This window comes from Muscardinus avellanarius (assembly GCF_963383645.1).
Source record: "Muscardinus avellanarius genome assembly, chromosome: 5".
Taxonomy (NCBI): Eukaryota; Metazoa; Chordata; class Mammalia; order Rodentia; family Gliridae; genus Muscardinus; species Muscardinus avellanarius.
Window position 1 is genome coordinate 108,121,711 of NC_137790.1, and position 21,078 is coordinate 108,142,788.

The 21,078-nt window shown below is 39.3% G+C and overlaps 1 protein-coding gene across 1 annotated transcript in view; it reads right to left on the reverse strand.

Annotated features, from left to right (window-relative positions):
- Window positions 1–1,040: 1,040 nt before the first annotated feature.
- Window positions 1,041–21,078, reverse strand: part of SERPINI1 (serpin family I member 1) — a gene marked incomplete at both ends in the record, with an annotated part of 36,357 nt that continues 16,319 nt past the window's right edge. The window contains 3 exons of the mRNA XM_080696578.1: window positions 1,041–1,117; window positions 2,200–2,289; window positions 4,652–4,738. Of these exons, the coding sequence (XP_080552704.1) occupies window positions 1,041–1,117; window positions 2,200–2,289; window positions 4,652–4,738 (254 nt within the window). The remainder of the gene's footprint in view (window positions 1,118–2,199; window positions 2,290–4,651; window positions 4,739–21,078) is intronic.

Genomic DNA, 21,078 nt, shown 5'->3' on the forward strand with positions numbered 1-21,078 from the left:
AAAAAAATCATAGTAAATACATAAACCCGTAATATCTGTAGCACTTTCGCGCTTTCTTAGCCCTATTTATTTATTTATTTATTTATTTATTTGCAGTATTAGGGATGGAACCCAGTACAATTTCCAGGGGCATTCTACCTCCAAGCTACACCCCCCAACCCTATTTTTTATTCTTTATTTAAAATAGGGTCTCAATGAATTGCAAAAGGCCTACATAAGCTGAGGCTGTCCTCAAATCCTGATCCTCCTGTTTCAGTCTCCCAAATGCAGGGATTCCACGCCAGGCCCTTTTTTATTTTGAAACAAGGTATCACTAAGTTGTGGAGATCCTTACTAAGTAGCTAAGGCTGGCTGGAGACCTGTGATCCTCCTGTCCCAGGCTTCCAGTTCTGCGATTACAAGCATGCGCTATTACACCTGGCTCCTTTTTTTATTATTATTCATAACAAGTTTTGTCATGAAGCCACACAGAAGATACTCAGTTTATATTTACTTGTACTACCGTTTTGCTGATTTCAAAGAAATGACAATTAGAAATTTTGTGGAGTATCTGCCCTCACTGCATATGTTATTGCTTGCTACATGTAAGTATATAATGCTAGTTTATGTTGGTGTTTTGATTCTGCACAATTATGAAAGATTTAAAAGACCCAGAAACATCATATCTTCCAAATTCCACCAAATGGTATTTTTATACTATAATTCCTAACAAAACATCATTGTTTCCAAATTGAACCTACAGGCATCTGTATACTACAACTTTTGAAATGAAACACAGCTGTTCACGTATTCAATATGTACTTTTATTTTAAACAATAGCACAACAAACAGAATGACATACATTACCATTACCTTAATACAGAGAACAGGCTTAATACAATTTCCTTGAGAGGCTGACTTATATTTCACATATATTGTTTCTATCTGAAGCTATTTTAAATATTATTTAAGATATACTGGAAAACACAGATCCTAAATATATACCAGTTGCAAACATAATGTGCTTCATTATTTTTTCCTCATTACTCAAATGAAGTGATTTAAAGTTCCTCAAAATCATGTCCGCTGGAGCTCATTGTTTCCGGATGCAGGACTCGTCCCATGAATAAGACGGTACCTGCATTGTTTTGGAATTAAAGAAAAGAGTGGAGTGAACAAGAGAATGGAGTATTTATTTTCCTTTTTGTTTACAATTAACTGTGTTCTAAAAAGATAAATAATTAGTTTTATTAAAATCTTTTCAATATTAGAACTTATCTAATAAATACTATGAGATGGGAGTCACCAATTTTAAAAAGTGCCCTTGTAGTTTTATTAAGTAAAATTGTCTTCTGCAAATCAAAACTATGCTAAGATTCCATCTAACCCCACTCAGAGTGGCAAGCATAAAGAAATCAAGTAACAGCAAATGCTGGCGAGGATGTGGGGAAAGAGGAACGCTTTTACGCTGTTAGTGGGAGTGCAAACTAGTTCAGCCGCTACGGAGATCAGTGTGAAGATTCCTTAGAAAACTGGGGATGGATTCAGCATATGATCTGGCTATAGCACTCCTGGGTATATGTCCAAAGGGGTTGAAATCAGAGAACTACAGTAACATATGCATACCCATGTTCATAGCAGCACAGTTTGTAATAGCCAAAATATGGAACAAACCTAAAGCTCCATCAACAGATGAATGGATTGCAAACTTATGGGAAATACACACAATAGAATTCTATTCAGAAGAACAAAATCATGTCATTCGCAAGAAGATGGAAAGACCTGGAGAACATTATGTTGAGATCAGCCAAGCACAGAAAGAGAAGAGTCTTATGTTTTCTCTAATATGCCTGAACTAGGGACTATTAGGAATACCAGAGCATCTCCACATAATGGAAGGGAAACCTCAACAAAGCTGAAATGGAAGGGTAGGAGATGAAGAAGGCTGAGGTTGATTAATGGAGGAGCTACATTCAAATATGTGTAAAAGTATGTATGTAGCATGGTTAACCTGGACACTCATTGTTGGGAGGGGGGAAGGGGAAATGGGTGTTGAGAGAGGGCACTAAGCACAGTCTGAATGTATTCCATTTTTAATATGATCCACATAAAAATAAAAAAAATAAAAACTCAAGCGATACATAAACAAGACTTAATAAAATTTTAAATACCTATTAAAAATAAATAAATAAAATAAAACTCTTCTTACAACAGACTTACCAGTTTTCCTGTTCCTGATAAAAAAGAGAAATGGATGGTCGACGATAACTTGAGGATAAAGAACAGCCATCCTACTAATTGCAACCATTCCTACAGTACAGAGAGAAAGCAGTTCAAGTTTGTGATTCGCACAGACTAAGGAGCAGCTTCTCAAGCCATCTGTCTACCCAAGCAACGCACAGGCAACAAGTCACAAACAAGCTTTTAAAGACTCAAAGACAGAAAAGTTGAAAAGGTATTAATGTTTCTACTTAATCCAAAAATGAAATAAACACACATCACATGTAATTTTCTCCCTCCACCTCACCAAAAATAGTAGAACAATTTATTCTGCCTGTTATAAAAGTTCTATTTTCATCGTAAGGTAAATATTTCTGTTTTTATCAAAACCTGCTTTCAGTTAAGGGAAGTACAAAACATCCCCCCTTCAAGAAGGCTGTTTCTGTCTTGTTTTCAAGACACTTTTGTCTCTGGAGTTCTAGTAAGTAGCTGGGGTGTCTGACTACAGGAGCCTCCACAGTGAGAGACAAGAGGTGCTCCCCAAGGGGCCGCTGAGTCCCTGAGATCCCCATTGCTGGTTATTGCCATGTATTTGCTGCGGCATGGTTAGTTGTTGGAGAAAAAGTCAACATTAGATGACTGTAACCTCTTTTTATGCCTAAGACTATTGTTTCAATTTCCTCCTGAAAATACTGTTTTGACTGGTAAAGTTAGAAATGATATGTGCAAATAAGCTAAAAGTATTTTTGTTGTTTTGTGTGTGTGTGGTGAGAGAGAGAGAGAGAGAGGGAGGGAGGGAGGGAGGGAGGGAGGGAGGGAGGGAGGGACGGAGAGAGAGGGAGAGAGAGAGAGAGAGCGAGCGCATTCACATAGTGGGGGATGGTTATTAGGGATTGAACCCAGAGGTATTTTACTTCTGGGCTATACCCCCAGCCATTTTTATTTTCATTTTGAAATAAAATCTTGCTAAATTGCCCAGGCTGACCTCAAAATTACAGTCCTCCTGTCTCAGTCTCCTAAGTACTGGGATTAGAAGCATGTGTCACCATGTCCAGCTATAATCTAACATTTTACTGGTGTATGTGTGTGTGTGTAGGGGGGGATTCTAATAAAATTTGGTGGTACTATTAAACATAAGATTAAGGCAAATTCAAGCAAGTAAAAGGAAGGAGAAAAATGAGTGGAAAAATTCTCACATATCTAGGGAAGTCATAACCATCAAAATGATTCAGAACAATTGCCACTGATCTTTGGGCATATGATTTAAGCCATTTCTAAAAAAAATATTTACTTAAATTATGTTTTAAACTAGATGTGATGGCACACACTGTAATCTCAGTACTTGGGAGTCTAAGACAAGAAGACCACAGGTTCTAGGCCAGTCTGGGCAATTCAGAGGGATCCTCAGCACCTCGAGGAGACCATATTTCAAAATGAAAAATAAAAAGAGGAGTGTGGCTCTGAGATAGGATGCCCCTGGGTTCAATCCTTTATAACAAACAAACAAACAATAACAAAAAACAAGCCCCCACAAAAAAAGCCACAAACAAAAATAAATCATGTCATCAGTACTACTTATGTAAAGTTATTTACATCTATTATATACTCTGGTTTCTGGGTGTGCTTTTAAGGAATCAAAACTTCTGAGGACAAAATTAAGAACCAACTCCCAAGAGTAATGGTTAAGTGACATCAGGGAAATGTTTAAAATATTTATATAGGCAGCAAAATAGGAAAAATCCATCTACTCAGTGCTGCCAATGTTTTCATTCTCTCATTAAAGAGAAAACAAAGAGGCTGGGCGTGGTGGTGCACCGTTTGTAATCCCCGGCTTGGGAGGCAGAGGCAGGAGGATCGCACAGGTTCGAAGCCAGCCGCGCTGGCTTAAGAGACCCTGTTTCCAAGTAAAAAAATATTAAAAAATAGGTCTGGGACTGTAACCCGGAGGTAAAAGGGCTTCCAGGAACCCCAGTACCACAAAAAGAAAATAAATTTTTTAAAGGCTATGTCATTCTTATTTTTAAAGTCATATGGAGCCAGGCGTGGTGGCGCACGCTTGTAATCCCCGCGCTTGGGAGGCAGAGACAGGAGGATCGTGCAGGTTCGAAGCCAGCCGCGCACGCTGGCTTAGGAGACCCTGTTTCCAAATAAAAATGTAAAAATAGGTCTGGGAGTGTAGCCAGGAGGTAGAAGGGCTTCCAGGAACCCCAGTACCACCAAAAAAAAAAAAAAAAAGATGGGAGTTAGAACATAAAGGAGCACAGGATGCTTCACATCCTTTTGAGAGAACTCTGACTGGTTTAGCATTTACTTAACTTTTAACTTAGAACAAAAGAATTTGTTAGCTTGCTTCTGAAAATGATCCCTGCCCTTGCTCAAGATTATTTTTAAAATACAAATCTAGAAGAGACAAGAAGAATTTGGGGGGGGGAAAAAACACCTTTGTCCTTACCTGAGGCCGCAGCAGCTTCTGAGCCTTCCTCATTAACCTCTATGAAGGACTTGTGAATCGCCTTGGAGAGGAACATCTCTTTCTTATCTGCAAAAAGAGAATTAGAGGGTCTCTTTAGTATCAGAGATAGGGAAGCATTTGGCCCTTTTGTTAATGGGTTTGAGAGATAAGAGACTAAGATCCTGATATGAAAGACCAGAGATAAAGTTACAAAATTTCACTTGTGATAAGAGAGAACCATTGAAGATGTGGTTTCTAATTTGCCCTCATTTTATATTCTCTTGTTAATTCTCCCCTTCATTTCTATTGGTAATTTTCCATTGTTTTATTGCAAGAAAATACAGAAAATCTGTTTTTAAGTAGTGGCTTTGAATTAGCTCATAACTCAAAAACATTCTATACAGTGCATTCTATTTTGAAATAAAAAGTACACACAGAAAGTGGGTAAAAACCCAGACGTAACCAGATTTTTTTTTTTTTCGGGTCTGGGGATGGAACCCAGGGGCATTTGACCTCCGAGCTACACCCCCTGCCCTATTTTTTATTCTTTATTTTGAAACCGGGTCTCACTGAGTTGCAGAGGGCCTCACTAAGTAGCTGAGGCTGTCTGTGAACCGATCCTCTTGTCTCAGGCTCCCGAAAGCTTCAGCCTCAGGAATGCTGGGATTACAAGCATGAGCCACCACGCCTGGCTCAGAATTTTTTTTAAAGTGCTTTTTTCCCTTTTCTTAACCTAATCTCTAATTACCATGATAATACAGATAATCCTTTGCAAAGAAAAACTAAATTGACTTCTAGGTTCTAGAAATGTGTATATAGGTAAAAAGAGTCAGTTTCCATTCCAGTTTCATGGTTTGACTGAGAATTCAAATGATGTGTTACTCTAAGAACAGAGAAAATGATTAATTCTTAGTGACAGGAAAATTATTTTTCCCTTTCAGTTGTCTTTCCGTTTATTTTTACTTTTAACTTAATGGCCACAATGGGCTGGATTGTGCTCTCCCCAAAATTCTTTTGCTTAATCCTAACCCCAGTACTCAGAATGTGACTGTACTTAGAAATAGGGCCCTAAATTAAAATGAGGTCACTAGGGAGGACATATGATTATGTCCTCATAAGAACAGGACACTTAGACAAGGACAAGTACAGAGAGGCCTGAGTGGTGGTCAGTTTCATCTTGTCTGGACTTCAATGCCCCGTTACTCAGTCAAATTTTATTCTGCATGTATTATAGGGTGGGAGATCTTAAAATTATTCTGCACAACCCCAGTCCTTGCTTATCTACTTGGAAAGCATTTATACAGAAAGCACAAATGGAGTGTACCAGAGGTTTATTTAGAGAAGCAAAGGCACCATATGAGAAAGGCCACGAAGCTTGGGGAAAGGGTCACACTCCAGGGGAAACTGTCTGGAATGGCTGGCTGTTCAGGGAATGGGGAGGCGGCCTGGGGCGATGGGGTTACACTCTAGAGCCAGGTCTGGAGCAGTCAGTTTTCAGGAGAGGAACGAGGCACCGAGTGTTCTGTGGTGATTAACTGCCCTTTGCACTTTGCAATTTAGTGACCCTGTGCTGTTTATCTGCCCTCTTCCCACAGGGAGGGACCAAGATGAGCTATGCTCTGCAGGTAAACTTCTGGTCTGTCCCAGCTGACCCCATCTGCTAATGTCTGGCTAGCTACCTAACAGATGTTTCTCTGGAGATGTTTTTGGATGAGATTAACATTTAAGTCAGTGGACTTTGAGTAAAGCCGATTGCCCTCAAAATGTAGAGTCTCGTCCAATCAGTTGAAGTCTGAATGAAGCCTGGGCAAGGAGAAACCCTGTCAACAGACAGCCTTCAGCCGTGCCTGCAACTTCTCCCTGAATGTCTACCCCACAGACTGTGGGTTTTCAAAGCCTCCACAACTCATCACACACTCCAAGCCAATCTTAAGAGCTTCTCCTTACACACACACACACACACACACACACACACGCACACACACACACACTCACACACTTGGTTCTCGGGAGGATCCTAAATACAGCATGTGAGTACAGAGGTAGAAGACAGCCATCTATACCCCATGAAGTCCTCACAGCAACTCACTGACAGCTTTATCTCAGACTTCCAGCATTGAGAACTGTGAGAAAATAAATTTCTGTTTTCTAACCTACTCAATCTGTGGTACTTTGTTATAGCAAGTCTATCAAACTATAAAATAGTTTTTAGTCTTGTGCTTTCAATGGTTCTCCAAGATTAAAGGAAATCTTTTGATGACAAAAAAGATACTCTATATTCATTTTGAAAAGAAAAAGTACAAGAAAGCAGGAGAAAAGATGACTCAAGTTAATACTTTCATTTGTTTTCAGTTTCAGAAAGTTTAATCCAAATTTCAGATAAGTAACCTTGTTATTGATGCCCACCGCCACTCAGTAAAAACCCCAATGATTTCCTATTAGGCTCCTTATTAAGTACGACTTTGTAAGTAACCTGGTCCTGCTTACAGCATACATTTTCCCTTCAAGTTTTCAAAGACACCCAATTATCTTATATGCAGGTGCTCGTTAACATTTTTGGTACAACTATTACATGCCATCTGATTATTTTGAGTATGCCCCAAATAAATATAGCATCTCTGAATATATACATTTTCTTGGAATTTTAGTTCCTCAAATCACATTTGGGATTATTAAAAAGTCCATGTCATAATTATATTTATTAAAATGCATTTAATGACTAGAAAAATTTTTACCCCAAGTTTTTATATTTTGCAGTTAAGTATAATTGGCTTTTTCAAATGCAGAGAAGTTTTGTTTTAGTTTGTTTTTAAAAAAGAATAAATACAAATTGAGGTAAGTAATCTAGTTGGTAAAACAAGCCCACACTTTCTAAAGCAGTACAGCGCTGAGCTGTCCAGCAGCTAACTCACACTGTGCCTCCTTCATATTCTGCTGCCTGTTTTCATCAGCTCGTCAGTCCAGGAAGGCCCTGCACCAGAACCAGTATTACAGCCCTGAATGCAGACATGGCAGAGACCATTCCTAGAGGGCAACCAGCTTCTCTACGGCCAGCTAAGTCCTCCTCAAATACTCTGAGGGGAGTTCTCAAAGACACCAAATGATATTTCATTCACATCAATTTACACAGAGGAAACGGTCTTCAAGAGCTACTAGGCCTGACCTACTGGCTACATGAGACACCTTAAAAAAAAAAACAACAACTCATCTCTCTATTTCTGGCCTCTGCCCCAGGTGTTGTAGCCTTCTCTCCTCAACTGTCTTCTCATATGCTCCTATTTACCCACATAAAATGGTGGCGTTGGTGGCAAGGGTACTGCAAGGGACTGGTGGCACAAAGAACAAGAAAGCAAGCGTAATTCTCAGAGAGCTACTTACTTATAAGATAGTAAAATGGACAAACATTTTAACAAGATCTGTAAAGAAAAAAGAGAGATGACTTCCCCCTCCAATAATTAATGTATATAAAGATACTGAAGAGGCTGGGTGTGGTGGCACACACCCGTACTCCCAGTATTTGGGATGCTGAGACAGGAGGATTGTAGGTTCAAAGCCAACCTCAGTAACTTAATGAGACATTTGCAACCTAGTAAGATTTGTTTCAAAACAAAACAAAATGATTTTGGAGTATAGCTCAGAGGTATAATGTCCCTGGGTTCAATCCCCAGAACGCCCCCCCCAAAAAGGATACTGATAAAAATTTTTAGAAAAATAAAAATTAAGACATATAATTGTATGCAGATGCAAAGTCACTTTGAATGTACTTTGAAATGTTGTTTCTTTACTATGAAATTTATTTATAAAACACAAATTAAGTTTAGTAGAGGTTTATATCTGTAAATTTACCTTCACAAATAAGATACAGAATATTTCTAGTTCCCTAAAAAATTCTTTATACAATAATTTTGAAAACGAATGGATTTTCCACAAGCTAAACTATTTTGTAGACACGTAGATCTCATAGAAATGGAGAGTAGGAATGTAGTTCTCAGAGTACAGGGAGGGGAGACAGGGAAAGATGGCCCAACGACATTAAATTCCAGTTAGGAAGGACTAAGAGGCTAAGAGGCTCCCATGCCACTGGGAAGTAGTGGTGTAGACCAAGATGATGTCCTGCACACTTCAGAAAACTAGAAGTAAGGATTTTGAATGTTCTTTTAACCATAAAAAGACATAAATGTTTGCAGAGATAGATATGTTGAACCTGCTTTAAACATTCTAAATGTAAATCTGTATCAAAGTATTACCCACTACCCCATTCATATGTACAATTTTTTGTTTTAAAGTGTCAGCTAGAAAATAAATTTTGAAAAATTCAGAAAATGAACGTTTTACAAGTTATTGATATGCTTATTTATAGTACTGTGGATTGAACCCAGCAGCATTCTACTTCTGACGTATACCCCTAGCCCTATTATGTTGTTTGAAACAAGGTCTCACTAGGTTGCTGAGGCTGTCCTCAAACCTGCGATCCTCCTGTCTCAGTACTGGGATTAAGGTGCATGCCACCATGCCCAGCCCAAGTCATTTTGCAATGAGTTTCTACAGGTGTCTGCGTGTGTCATGGTAGTGTGGTGGAGAACTGCACTGCTACTTGCCACCGGTGCATGTTGATCCTTCTTCTAGGATGTCCAGGATTGTTTTTTTTTTTTCTTTTTTCCTTTTGGTACTGATTATTGAAACTAAGGGCATTCTTCCTTCAAGCTACACTCCCAGGCCTTTTTTTATTTTGAAACACAGTCTCGCTAGATAGCTGATGGTCTTACTAAGTTTCTGAGACTGGCCTTGAAACTGCAATCCTTCTGTGTCAACCTCCCAAGTACTGGGATTAAAGGTGTGTGCCACCATGCCCAGCCAAGATGCTTTTAAAGCCATTTATCCCTTCTCCTGCTTGCTCTGTCTCCCTCCTTGCCTTCAATACATGTTCCCCTGCACACCTGGTTAGCACCCAATCGAAGCTTCAATGAGTTGCCTCTGTTGCATACATTCACCATTGTGTTTCAGACTTTTTGAGTAGAAATAGCTTGATTTTTATTACTTCTGTTTCATTTCAACAGATCCTCCCTCCAGCCTAGTTACATGGTGAGACAGCTATCTGTCTCGAAGGCTTGGCTTCTAGCCCGTAGAGGCTATTTTCCTGTTCTCTGCTCATTCCTAAATCTTTAGAGCAGATCTGGCCACTTTTCTTACTGAACCCAGGACTCATTTTATCTGCTTTAGTGTTTCTCTCCCTAGACTCTCAACTCCCTTGAGACAAGATCTTTGCATCCCTGCCTTCCAGTGCACAATCGAGCCTAAAAAATTATCTAACCTAGCCAGGCATAGTGGCACATGTTCATAATCCCAGTACTTGGGCGGCTAAAACGGGAAGATCACAGGTTCGAGGACAGCCTCAGCAAGTAGTAAGACTCATCAACCTAGCAAAAAACAGTTTCAAAAAAGAAAAAAAAAAGAAAAAAAAGAAAACAGTGCTGTAATGTAACCTGGCACACAAACCCCAACATATCTAACCTAAGTAGAGTGTATTACTCAGCCTTTTTATTGTTGTGACCTGACACAAACCACTTAGAGGGGCAAAGGCATATTTGGCTCATGGTTCAGTCTATGGTGAGCCTACTCTAAGGCAGAAGTAACACTGGCAAGTTATACGGTCAAGAAAAGCTGCTCTCACATCATAGTGACCAGAAGCAGAGAGAAAGAGAGAGGGAGAGAGAGAGAGAGAGAGAGAGAGAGAGAGAGAGAGAGAGAGAGAGAAGAGAGACAGAGACAGAGACAGAGGAGAGAGAAATGGATGGCCAGAGATAGCTATGGTCCCAAGGCCACACCTCAGTGACACGCTTCCTCTAGTAGCCCCACCTCCATCCTAGCTGCACTGCCAACACATGATGTTTTGGGGGAATATTAAATTCAAATTTCAACACTGAGAGGGAGTTTGGTGGTAATGTGCACTTTTCTAACATTTAACTTAGAAACAGACCTTCATGATTAATAGATGAAAGGTGTTAGCTATTTCATAAGGAAAAAAAATCTTTGGGTGTACAAAGTCTTTTATAGTCAGTATGTGGACCCATGACCACAATTGTGTTTGTGATGGTAGATATAAAGTCTATTATTATAATAAATAAAGCATACTATACTAATACAAAGTAAACTAAGAAAATTGAGAGCAGCAACAGAGAAAGAGTACAAAAATCACATACATTACTAAAAAACTTAAATCATCCAACCAAATAGAAGAGTAAAGTAAGTAGGACCCAGAAACCAGTGTCACTGTATATTTCAAAGGCAGTAAAACAATGATTGAATCTAATGTTTGGATTTCTACAGTATGATTAACTGGGAAATGATGGTTAGTAAAATGTGTGCAGATATGAACAAGACCTCAAGACACATAGCCTTTATAAAAACACCATTCATTTGGAAACATGTGGGAAAAAAATCAACATGTAAGAAATCACATCATAGATACTGTGGCAAAAAGAAAATGGAGCTCTTAACCCCCTCCCTTGGGTCAAATTTCAAGCACACACATTATAATATAATTGAATGTGGGTTAAGTAACCCTGTGTCTGAGGCTACCATGTCTTGGAAGTTGATTGAGCCACACCGGAATATATCCAAGCTCATAGCTCCTCACACTAGCTACTACTGTATCACGCCTCCTGTGTACTCAGTGTTCATCAAGACCACCTGTACTGCCAGGCTGGTCACACACTCGCCAGGGCCTGTGCCTGCCTGTTGTACACATCTCACCCACCACACCGTGCTGCTCCAGACGACAGCTATGCATTCAACTACCTCCCGCCTGGAGTCAGAATGTGAGGGACATTCAGAAATTTACACTGGTGAATTCATCTTACTGGTTACAGACAAATTAGCTATTCTTTTAATACATAAATCAAAAGCAAATAAATTTAAACTTTTTTTCTTTTTGCAATACTGGGGATTGAACCCAGGGCGTCGTGCATGCCAGGCAAATGTTCTTCCACTTAAATAGTCCCCAGCCCCCAAAGGCAAATAAACTTTAAAAAAAATTCTGCACACCTGCCCCAAGTAGCCTCATCTCTCCCCAGTTATGGCGGGTCTGCCGCCAAAGGACTGGTCCCACTTCGGTGCAGGTGGCGTGGAGCCCCGCTTTCTACAGTGGATAAGATGGGAACAAAGCTAGTGCACCCTAGGTCTCTGGAGAAGAGCTGGGCAAAAATATCAAATTCTTCTGAAGAAGTACTAAGGTATTTATTTAGTCACTGAGCAAATATTTATCGAACACCCTCCATATGAGGTATTGTGCAGGGGGCCAAGGCTCTAAATATTTGAGATTAGAGTAGTGCTGGCCGGATGGTCATCGTGCCAATGTACGCCATCACCTCCTCTGTGGCACTGTTACTAAACACAACAAATTTAAATAGATTTCTGCATCACCAAGGGCATGCTTAAAATAACAAAATGAAGGGAGCATCATAACAGAACCCAACATACCAAAAATGTCTCTGGGTTTTAGTTGCTAAAATATTTTTAGCTTTAGCCCTACCCATGAAATTTAGAAATTTTCTAGAATGTGAACTTTCTCAAGGTAGGAACTGTGTTTGTTTTTTGGCTTTTTTAGATAGATTTTTTTTCAGAGCCAGAAAACTATTCATTTATCTGTTCATATGTATACCATGGGGAATGAAACAGTTTCTTTCTAGTACATGGAAAGCAGGCATGAATAGAAGGACAATAAAAAAGCAACTCAATAAATGACCACAGTTTCAGGTGTTATAAGTATAATCAAGAAAACAAGCCAAGTGTTACATGTCTGTAATTCCAGTACTTGAAAGGCTGAGATAGGAGGGTCATAGGTTTGAGACCAGCTTCAGTAAAAGTTAGTGAAATTTTGTTCCAAAATACAAAAATAAAATGAGCTACAGGTGTAGTTCAGAGGTAGAATGTCCCTGGGTTCAATACCCTGTACCATAACAAAGAAAAAAGGAAAAAATAAGATATGGTGATGTGTTGGTGGATGATTGAGATCAGAAAGAGTCAAAACTTGAGAAAGGGCTTTAGGAAATGTGTGTCTTAGAAGGTAACTGTCAAGTGAGATCAAAGAAAGAAGCTAGCCACAGCAGACCTGAAGATGAAATGTTCCAGGTAGAAACAAAGGCCTTTCCCGGGGCAGGTACAAGCCAGGAACGTTCTGGGACCAAAGCGGGCCTGTGTGTCTGGAGTGTGGGATGTGGGGAGGGTGGAGGCTCGAGATGAGCATCTTTACTTGTAGCTGGACCCTGTCCAGTGCCATCCTTGCTCCACTCTGCATCTATCCTGTGTCTTCAACTCCATTTTTATCTCCCACACAGACCCTGCTTTGAGTAGCTCTGAGCTCCGAGACAAGCATGTCAACAGAGTCCAAGGACAAGATGAAGCGTGTGGTAACCGAGGTAAAGGGAAGCTCAGTGGGTTCCAGATGCAGAGCAGCGACCCACCTAGGAAGAAAGAGAGGTGCCACGGGAGCTTCTCAGAGGTAGTGCATTTTGAACTGTTTTTGAAGAACAAGTAGAAAATAAAGGTCAGAGGAGGAGGGCATTTCAAGGAGATTCTGTTTGCAAAGTGAGAGAAAAAGGGTGTATGACTTGAAGGTCTAGTTGGAGCCTAATCTATGAGGAAATTGGGGACTGTAAGGGACATGTGTTTTAAGAGCTTCGACCATGAGGTTAGAGAGATTGGGCTTGGTCCAGAAATAATGAGACATAACTCTTTTGAATCGGAGGAGCAAATAGCCAGGGGCAAGATCAAGTTTGCTGGCTGCTACAATAGTCCAGGCAAGAAAGTAGGAGCAGAACTAGAATTATAGCCATTGAAGAAAAATGAGCCCTCTGGCTTACAGGTGCAAGGAGAAAGAGAACAAACAAGGGCCAGATGTAGGAGTCAATCCAACATGAATCTACCGCACTTGAGTCTGACCTGAAAATGGCTTTCACTGTGTCTTCTTAATTCCTTTATTTTATTGGCTCTTTTATTAAAGCTCGTACTTTATGCCGAAGGATTTAGTACTCTCTTTCTCTTTCCCCTTACACCTTCCAAGAGGATTACCTATTAATCTACATGCTGACAGTCATTCATTTCCATTACAAAAATAGCCCTACTCTCTAAGAGGATCCTCACTGCAAATGGATGAGCATTTTAAAAAGAGCCCTGGAAGAAAATGACTCTCAGCACTATCTACGTCCCATGTTTATTGTATAAGTCTTTACTGTGTTTTATGCTAATGGAATTTAGCATCAAAAGCAATGGATATCAGAAGGTACAGCACTGGGTACTGAGAGAACACACCCAAGAATCTATCTTTGCAACTATGAATCTTATCAGAGCATATTAAAGGCAAAATAACAATAATATGAGATAAAATATGATATGTGCCATAAGGAAGAAAAGCACAAATAGCAGAATATTTATTTATTTATTTATTCTGGAAATTGAAACCAGGAGCACTATACCACTGAGCTACACTGCAGCCATTTTTATTGTTATTTTGGTAAGTTGCTGAGACTGGCCTCAAATTTGGGATTGATCTTCCTCTGTCTCAGCCTCCCAAGTACTGAGATTACAGGTGTACATCACTCTCCTGACTTGAATATCAGGGAATTTAATGACTAACCACATTTGGTTGGCATAATCATGGTAGTTTGATGAAGTTGGGGATATCTGAGCTGAGAAACAAGTCAAGAGGGATTTCAGGTGGGAGGGATTTCTTAACAATGGGAAGCTGGGGAAGTGTGAGGTACAGAGCAGGTGTTCAGTATAGCTGTCGCAGGAGCTGTGTGTGAAGAGTCAGCCAGAGTCAAGACTGGAAGATCTGAGTTCTCAGAGCTCTGCCAAGCCATAGATGGGGCCCGTCAGACCAACGGACAGCTTTGGACACCACCTGGAATGATGAGAGAGTGAGTTTCCAGGCAATTATTTTCTGAAATGGTAGATAAAACAGATAAGAAAGAGACTGGGAATTATTATTGACAGATTCTAGGGCTGGGTGCAGTGCCACACACCTGTTATCTCAAGATTAAGAGGCTGAGAAAGGAAGATTGCAGATTCGAGTCCAGCCTCAAAAACTTAAACCCTGTTTCAAAGTGAAAAAATTAAAGGACTGGGAGTGTAACGCAGAGGCACAATGCCCCTGGGTTCAATTTCCAGTACTACATACATACGTACACACAGAAGAAAAGAAATAGTTGAAGGCAGGAATAATAAGAGGCTAAAATAATAGTGGGCCAAGTATTGTGGCCCATTCCTGTAATCCCTGTACCTAAAAAGCTGAGACAGGGAGACTGCAGGTTTGAGGCCAGCCTCAGCAACTTACTGAGAACCTGTTTACAAAATAAATAAATAGCCTGGAGTGGTGGTGTGCACTTGTAATCCCCGCTCCTGGGAGGAGGAGACAGGAGGATTGCGCAGGTTTGAAGCCAGCCGTGCTGGTTTCAGAGACCCTGTTTCCAAATAAGAAGCATCAAAATAGAGTTTAGTGAAGATGGCGACCGAGAAAAGCGGGGCTTAAGAGCCCCGCTAACAACCAATCTCCATTACCACAAAATCAGCGCCTTTCATAGCCAGAAAACACCATCACCAGAGAAACAAAAAAATCACCAGGTTCCAGAGAGAAAGCAGACTGAGAACAGAGCTCAGAGCCACAGAGGAGATACACCAGCCTCACGCCCGAGGACGCGGCAGCAGCGCCATACTGCCGGCGGCAGCAGCGACTTCACCACATGGCTACAGCAAGCCGAGGTGAGCCGCAGTGGAATAGCCAGGCGGGATTTCTCGGCACAGAGAGCATCTAAAGCTCCCAGTGGCTGAGCTCAGCACACGCTGCAGGGATTCAGAGTGGAACTCAAAACCAAGAAGAAATAAGCCAGCCTCACGGCCGAGGGCGAGCAGCGGTGCCATATTGCCACCGGTGGCAGCAGCAGAGAATTCACCAAGACCAGTAAAGCTACATCTGCGTACCCAAGAACAGTGAGTCAAATTGCGGGCCACAGAGGAAAAATCCCAGTACTGTACTCCCTGGGACTTGACCCAGTGGGGGAGTGGCAGTGGCAGAGATATCACACCATAGGAGAACGTGCAACCTGGCACCCACCACAGTCTAAAGCAGCCTCTATCGACTCCCTGGGTCGGAGACTCTGTGATACAACCCAGTAAAGGAGCAGTGGGGTCTGAGATACTACTGACTCGAGATCCAGAGCACCTTAAGCGAAGTCATAGTGACCCAAGGGAAGAACCCAGAGAGGGCACAAACTTCCGAAATCATGGGAAAGAGGAATAACACTAGAGCAATGAATGCTCACAACCCCACAACATCAGAACCTGATAAAACAGAAAATCAGAGATTTCTAGAAGATCAAATCAGGAAAATAACTGTAGAAATAATAGAGGTGCTTCGAAAAGAACTCAGAGAGAGCCAAAAAGAGATAAAGGATGCAATTAATGAAGTAAAGGCCTCAATTCAAAACACAAACAACCGATTAAACTACATAGAGAACAGAATCTCACTCTTAGAAGATGATCATTCCAAAAATGAATGCATAGTTTCTAATCTAGAAAAAAATTACCAACAGCAGGAATCTGACATTGAAGAAATATGGGCCCATTTTAAGAGAGCTAACCTAAGAATAATTGGAATAAAGGAGGGAAAAGAAAGTGAAACCAAAGGGATCAACAATCTCTTCAAGGAAGTAATAGCAGAAAATTTTCCAAACATAGAGCAAGAGGTTGATACACAGGTCTAGGAAACTTATTGAACTCCCTTTAGACAGGATCAGAGAAGAGGATCCCCACGCCACATAATTGTCAAAATGACCAATGTGGAAGTCAAGCAGAGAATTTTAAAGGCAACAAAAACAAAGGGCCAAGTGACATTCAGAGGCAAACCAATTAGATTCACTCCAGACTTCCCAAACCAAGTCATGAGAGCCAGAAGGGCTTGGAGTAACATATCCCAAACTCTGAAAGAAAACAACTTCCAGCCAAAAATTTCCTATCCAGCAAAACTTTCTATCAAATTAGATGGAGAAATAAGAAGCTTCCATGACAAACAGAAACTGAAGGAATTTATGTCTTCAAAACCAGCACTAGAGAAAATACTCAAAGAGATTAACTACAAAGAAGAAATAGGTAACACACACCAGAACCAGAGAAACAAGAGTTTCCATCCAACAGACAACTAAGATTGGTTATCTGTGGAGATTCATTATTTATGTTAGTCTTTTACCTATCTCTAAATGGTATTGTTTGCCTTTATTGTTGTTAATTTTTAGGATTTCTAGTTGGAATATTAATATACCTTCAGATATAGCATTTGGAAATATTTTATCCCATTCTATTAGTAACTGTTAACTCTGTTTACATTGTCTTTGGATATACAATATATTTTTTTATTTTTTAGGGAGTTTGTATACTCTTCTGTTGCCTGTGCCATTGAAATCATATCCAAGAAATCACTGCCAATTTCAAAGTTGTGAGGTTTTATGACCCAGATTTTCTTCTAAAAGTTTATAGTCTTAAGATTTATATTTAGGTCTTTTATCTATTTTGAGTTAATATTTGTATATGGGATTAGGTAAGGGTCCAATTTTATTCTTTTCCATGTAATTATTATTTTTCAACAATATTTAGTTAAAAGATTATTATTTCCACCACCAAATGTTCGTGGAAACCTTGTCAAAAATAATTTGACAATATAGGGAAGAATTTAGCTCTAGGCTTTTATTTAACTCCAATGGTTTATATATCTGCCTTTAGAATAGTACTACACTGTTTCAATTATTGTAGCTTTATATGGTCTGAAATCAGAAAATATATATCTTCTAGCTTTGTTCTTTTTCAAGATCGTTTTGGGTATCTAGAGTCCATATTCCATATTAGGATAGATTTTTTTTTCTGAAAAATAAATATATAAATATATGATAGTTTCACCTAAAAAAATAGAAAAACAATATTCTCTGGTAAGAAAGCAAAAAGAAATATTGAAATGTTATCTTTAAGTCATCAAAAGCTTGGTATCAGACAAATGAAACTGTTATGTGAGATTATCATTTTTAATTTTGGATAAATTGCTATAATACTAGATGTCAACCACTAAGCCAAGCATGGGAGGGAGGGATGGGGAGGGAATGGGGTGGGGATTGGGTGGGGGCTGACTGGGCGATGTGTGCATGTATGTCTACAAAAGTTTGTATCCCACTATGATGTATGAATACAGTGCACCAATAAAAAAATAAAAAAAGAATAGTTTAGTATTTGTAATGATTGTTAACAGCTATATATTTAGATAATTAGTGACCTATATTTTTCTTATACCTTTACTCTTGTAATGTATGTAAATATTTATTGTGATTATTAAGTATTTTCACAATATTTATGTTGTCTAAAATATAATAAAAGTTTAGCCTTGAAATGAAAAAAAAAAGAAACATAAAAATAGGTTCTGAATTGTAGCCTGGAGGAAGAAGGGTTTCCAGGAACCCCAATACCACCAAAATAAATTAATTAATAAATTAATAAATAAGTAAAAAAATAAATAAGGCTAATAAGGCTGTGGATGTAGCTCAGAGGTAGAATGATTTGATCTCCAGTAACACACATGCACACACACACACACACACACACACACACACACACACACAATGGATGAAAAACAAAAGAGCAGACCCAAGGTCTTAGCAAAGACTCTCAAGTCACTTGGTTTCTCCAGAAGAGAAGGTGAAGCAGTATTTTTTTTTCTTTTCCTCACTGCTAAATCACATTTGCTATTTTTGAAGAAAGATAAAATTTTCATGACACAGTTTAAGAATGTGACAGTGTCATAATAGAACTGAACTGTTCTCTGGGTGCTTTCAAATTTACCGATTAATTCTGCTTTTAATGTAATTTTTAAAAAGTTTTCCCTAGATTTTAGGTAATAACTTAAATTGAGAAAAGTAATACATGTACATGATAAAATTCCAAACAGCACAGAGTGGTTATATGAAGTAACTCCTCTCTCATCTAAAGGACTCATTTTCTAGAGGCAATTGCTGTTATTGCTTTCTAAAACACTGATCAAAAATGTGCTGTGCATCTAAAAGCCTATACACACACATGTACTCTCCTCTGACTTTTGGTCCAAATGCTTCCATTTGCCACTTGGCTTTTTTCTTCTCTATTTCCAATATCTTTTCTCTAGTAGAGGGATGCTCAGCCTCTTCACTGTTGACATTTGGGGCTGAGCAATTCTTTGTTGTGGGGACCTGTACTGTTGATGTTATTTCGAAACATCTCTCTACCCACTGGATAGCAGCAGTGTCTCTCATTGTGAAAACCAGAAAGGTCTCAGCTATTCTCTGGGAGTGTGTGTATGTGTGTGTGGGGGACACATTATCTTTGTTGAGAACCACAGTTCTAAGAACACATTTCCACTTCATGAAATTCAGCTGATAGGTCTTTCTTTCCTAAGTCCTTCCTTCATACGCCTTTAGCTCAGGCATGATACCTGGCCAGCAGTGGTTTAATGAAAGAAACAGACCTGGCATAGAAGACAGTTAATGTTACGTGTCTTCCATACCATGAAATTCTCAGGGAAGTAGAAAGTAGAAATCAAACACATGCAAATAATTTTCCTGGTTATCTGTGAGGACTATTAAGAATTATATTTTCATGTTATTTGGCTTTCAGGTTATCTGGAGAGGCAAAAACAACAACAACAACAACAACAACAACAACAACAACAACAACAACAACAAAAACCCTAGCCATGTAAAAAGAATACTAAGCCGGGCGTGTTGGCACATTCTTATAATCCCAATACTTGGGAAGCTGAGACAGGAGGATTCCAGGTTCCAGGCCAGTCTGAAAAATTTAAGTGAGACCCTCAGCAACTTAGTGAGACCCTGTTTCAAAATAAAAAATAAAATAGGGCTGGGGGTATAGACAGGTAGAATGCCACTGGGTATACTCTCCAGTATAAATTTTTTCTTAAAAAAAGATACTAATCATGAAAGGTAAAACATATGATGTCCAAATACGTGATGCCGAGATAAATGCTCCTGAATTTAGACGAAGTGGAAGAACTAATTTTACATTAGACAGTTTTTGAGTCAATTATTCCAAAATTAGAGAAAGAGCGAGAGACAGGAAGGATGTATGAGTAGGGTTGGTTAGCATGCTATAGCTTCTGATACTCCAGCAGAACTAATAATTTAAGAATCAAAGAATTTCCACTGAAATCTTGAAAGGTTTGTTTTAGTTCATTCATTATGATCCTAAAGAACTTAATTGTATGGTGGTTAAAAATGTCAAATACAGAACTGGGCGTGGTGGCACATACCTCAGCAACTTAGCAAGACCCAGTTTAAAAAAAATAAATGAGTCAGCTGTGGTGCCGCATGCCTGTAATCCTAAAGCTTGGGAGGCTGAGACAAGAGGATCACAGGTTTGAGGACAGACTCAGGAGGTAGGGAGACCCTGTTTTGAAACAAGAATAAAATAGGACTTGGGGTGTAGCTTGGAGCTAGAATACCTCTGGATTAAATCCCCAGTATCACAAAAAATAAAAATAAAAATAAATAAATAAATAAATAAGGCTGGGGGTATAGCTCAGAAAGCTCAGAGGTATAATAACTCTGAATTCAATCTCTAGTACCAAAAAATAAAATAATAAAAAGGCAAATACTGGATTTCTAACTGATATTTTAAGAAAGACAAATATTCCAAGAAATGTAAGGTATAAGCTAAGCCACAAAGAAATCTTCCCTTCTTCTCTACATCCGTTTTATCTTCCTGTAAACATTCACTCTGTGCCATCTCTGTATAAGCCCTGTGCCCTGTACCAGAAATGCTTCTGTGAATAGGTCACTGAGGAGTCGATCTTGTCAAGCTTTGATTAAATGAAAAGACATTTTGCATAAAGAGTATATGAATTCTCTGCAAGATCCTAGTATTATTTCAATCTCCAAACCATCTGTATTCATATTGCATATTTATCTTCTATTCTCTCTGTGTGTAGTAAAGGCAATTAAATACTACCTTATAAACCTTCCAGATATGTCAGAAGTTATAAGCTACACTGACCGCAATAATTGATTTGCTATTGCAGTGCTACTCCCCCAGGACAGCCAGGCAGAAGATATTGTATTTGTGTAAAATAACTGCTTGTATGTTTGGGCGAGACAGTGAGGAATCACTAATCAAACTGAAAAGAGAGCCATGTTAAAAAAAAAAAAAAGGACCGTGTAATTATCCCGTTGGAATTCTGCTAGTATGGCAAGACAGAGTTTTCCAATCCCTAAGGAAGAGAGCAGTAAAACTTTATATTGTGCTATGCTTCAACTATGAATATACTTGTGACTCAGGTACAAAGGTACCATATGACCTTTTAAATCTCCACCAGTCCTGCCTTTTTGACAATCCCAGTGAGGAGT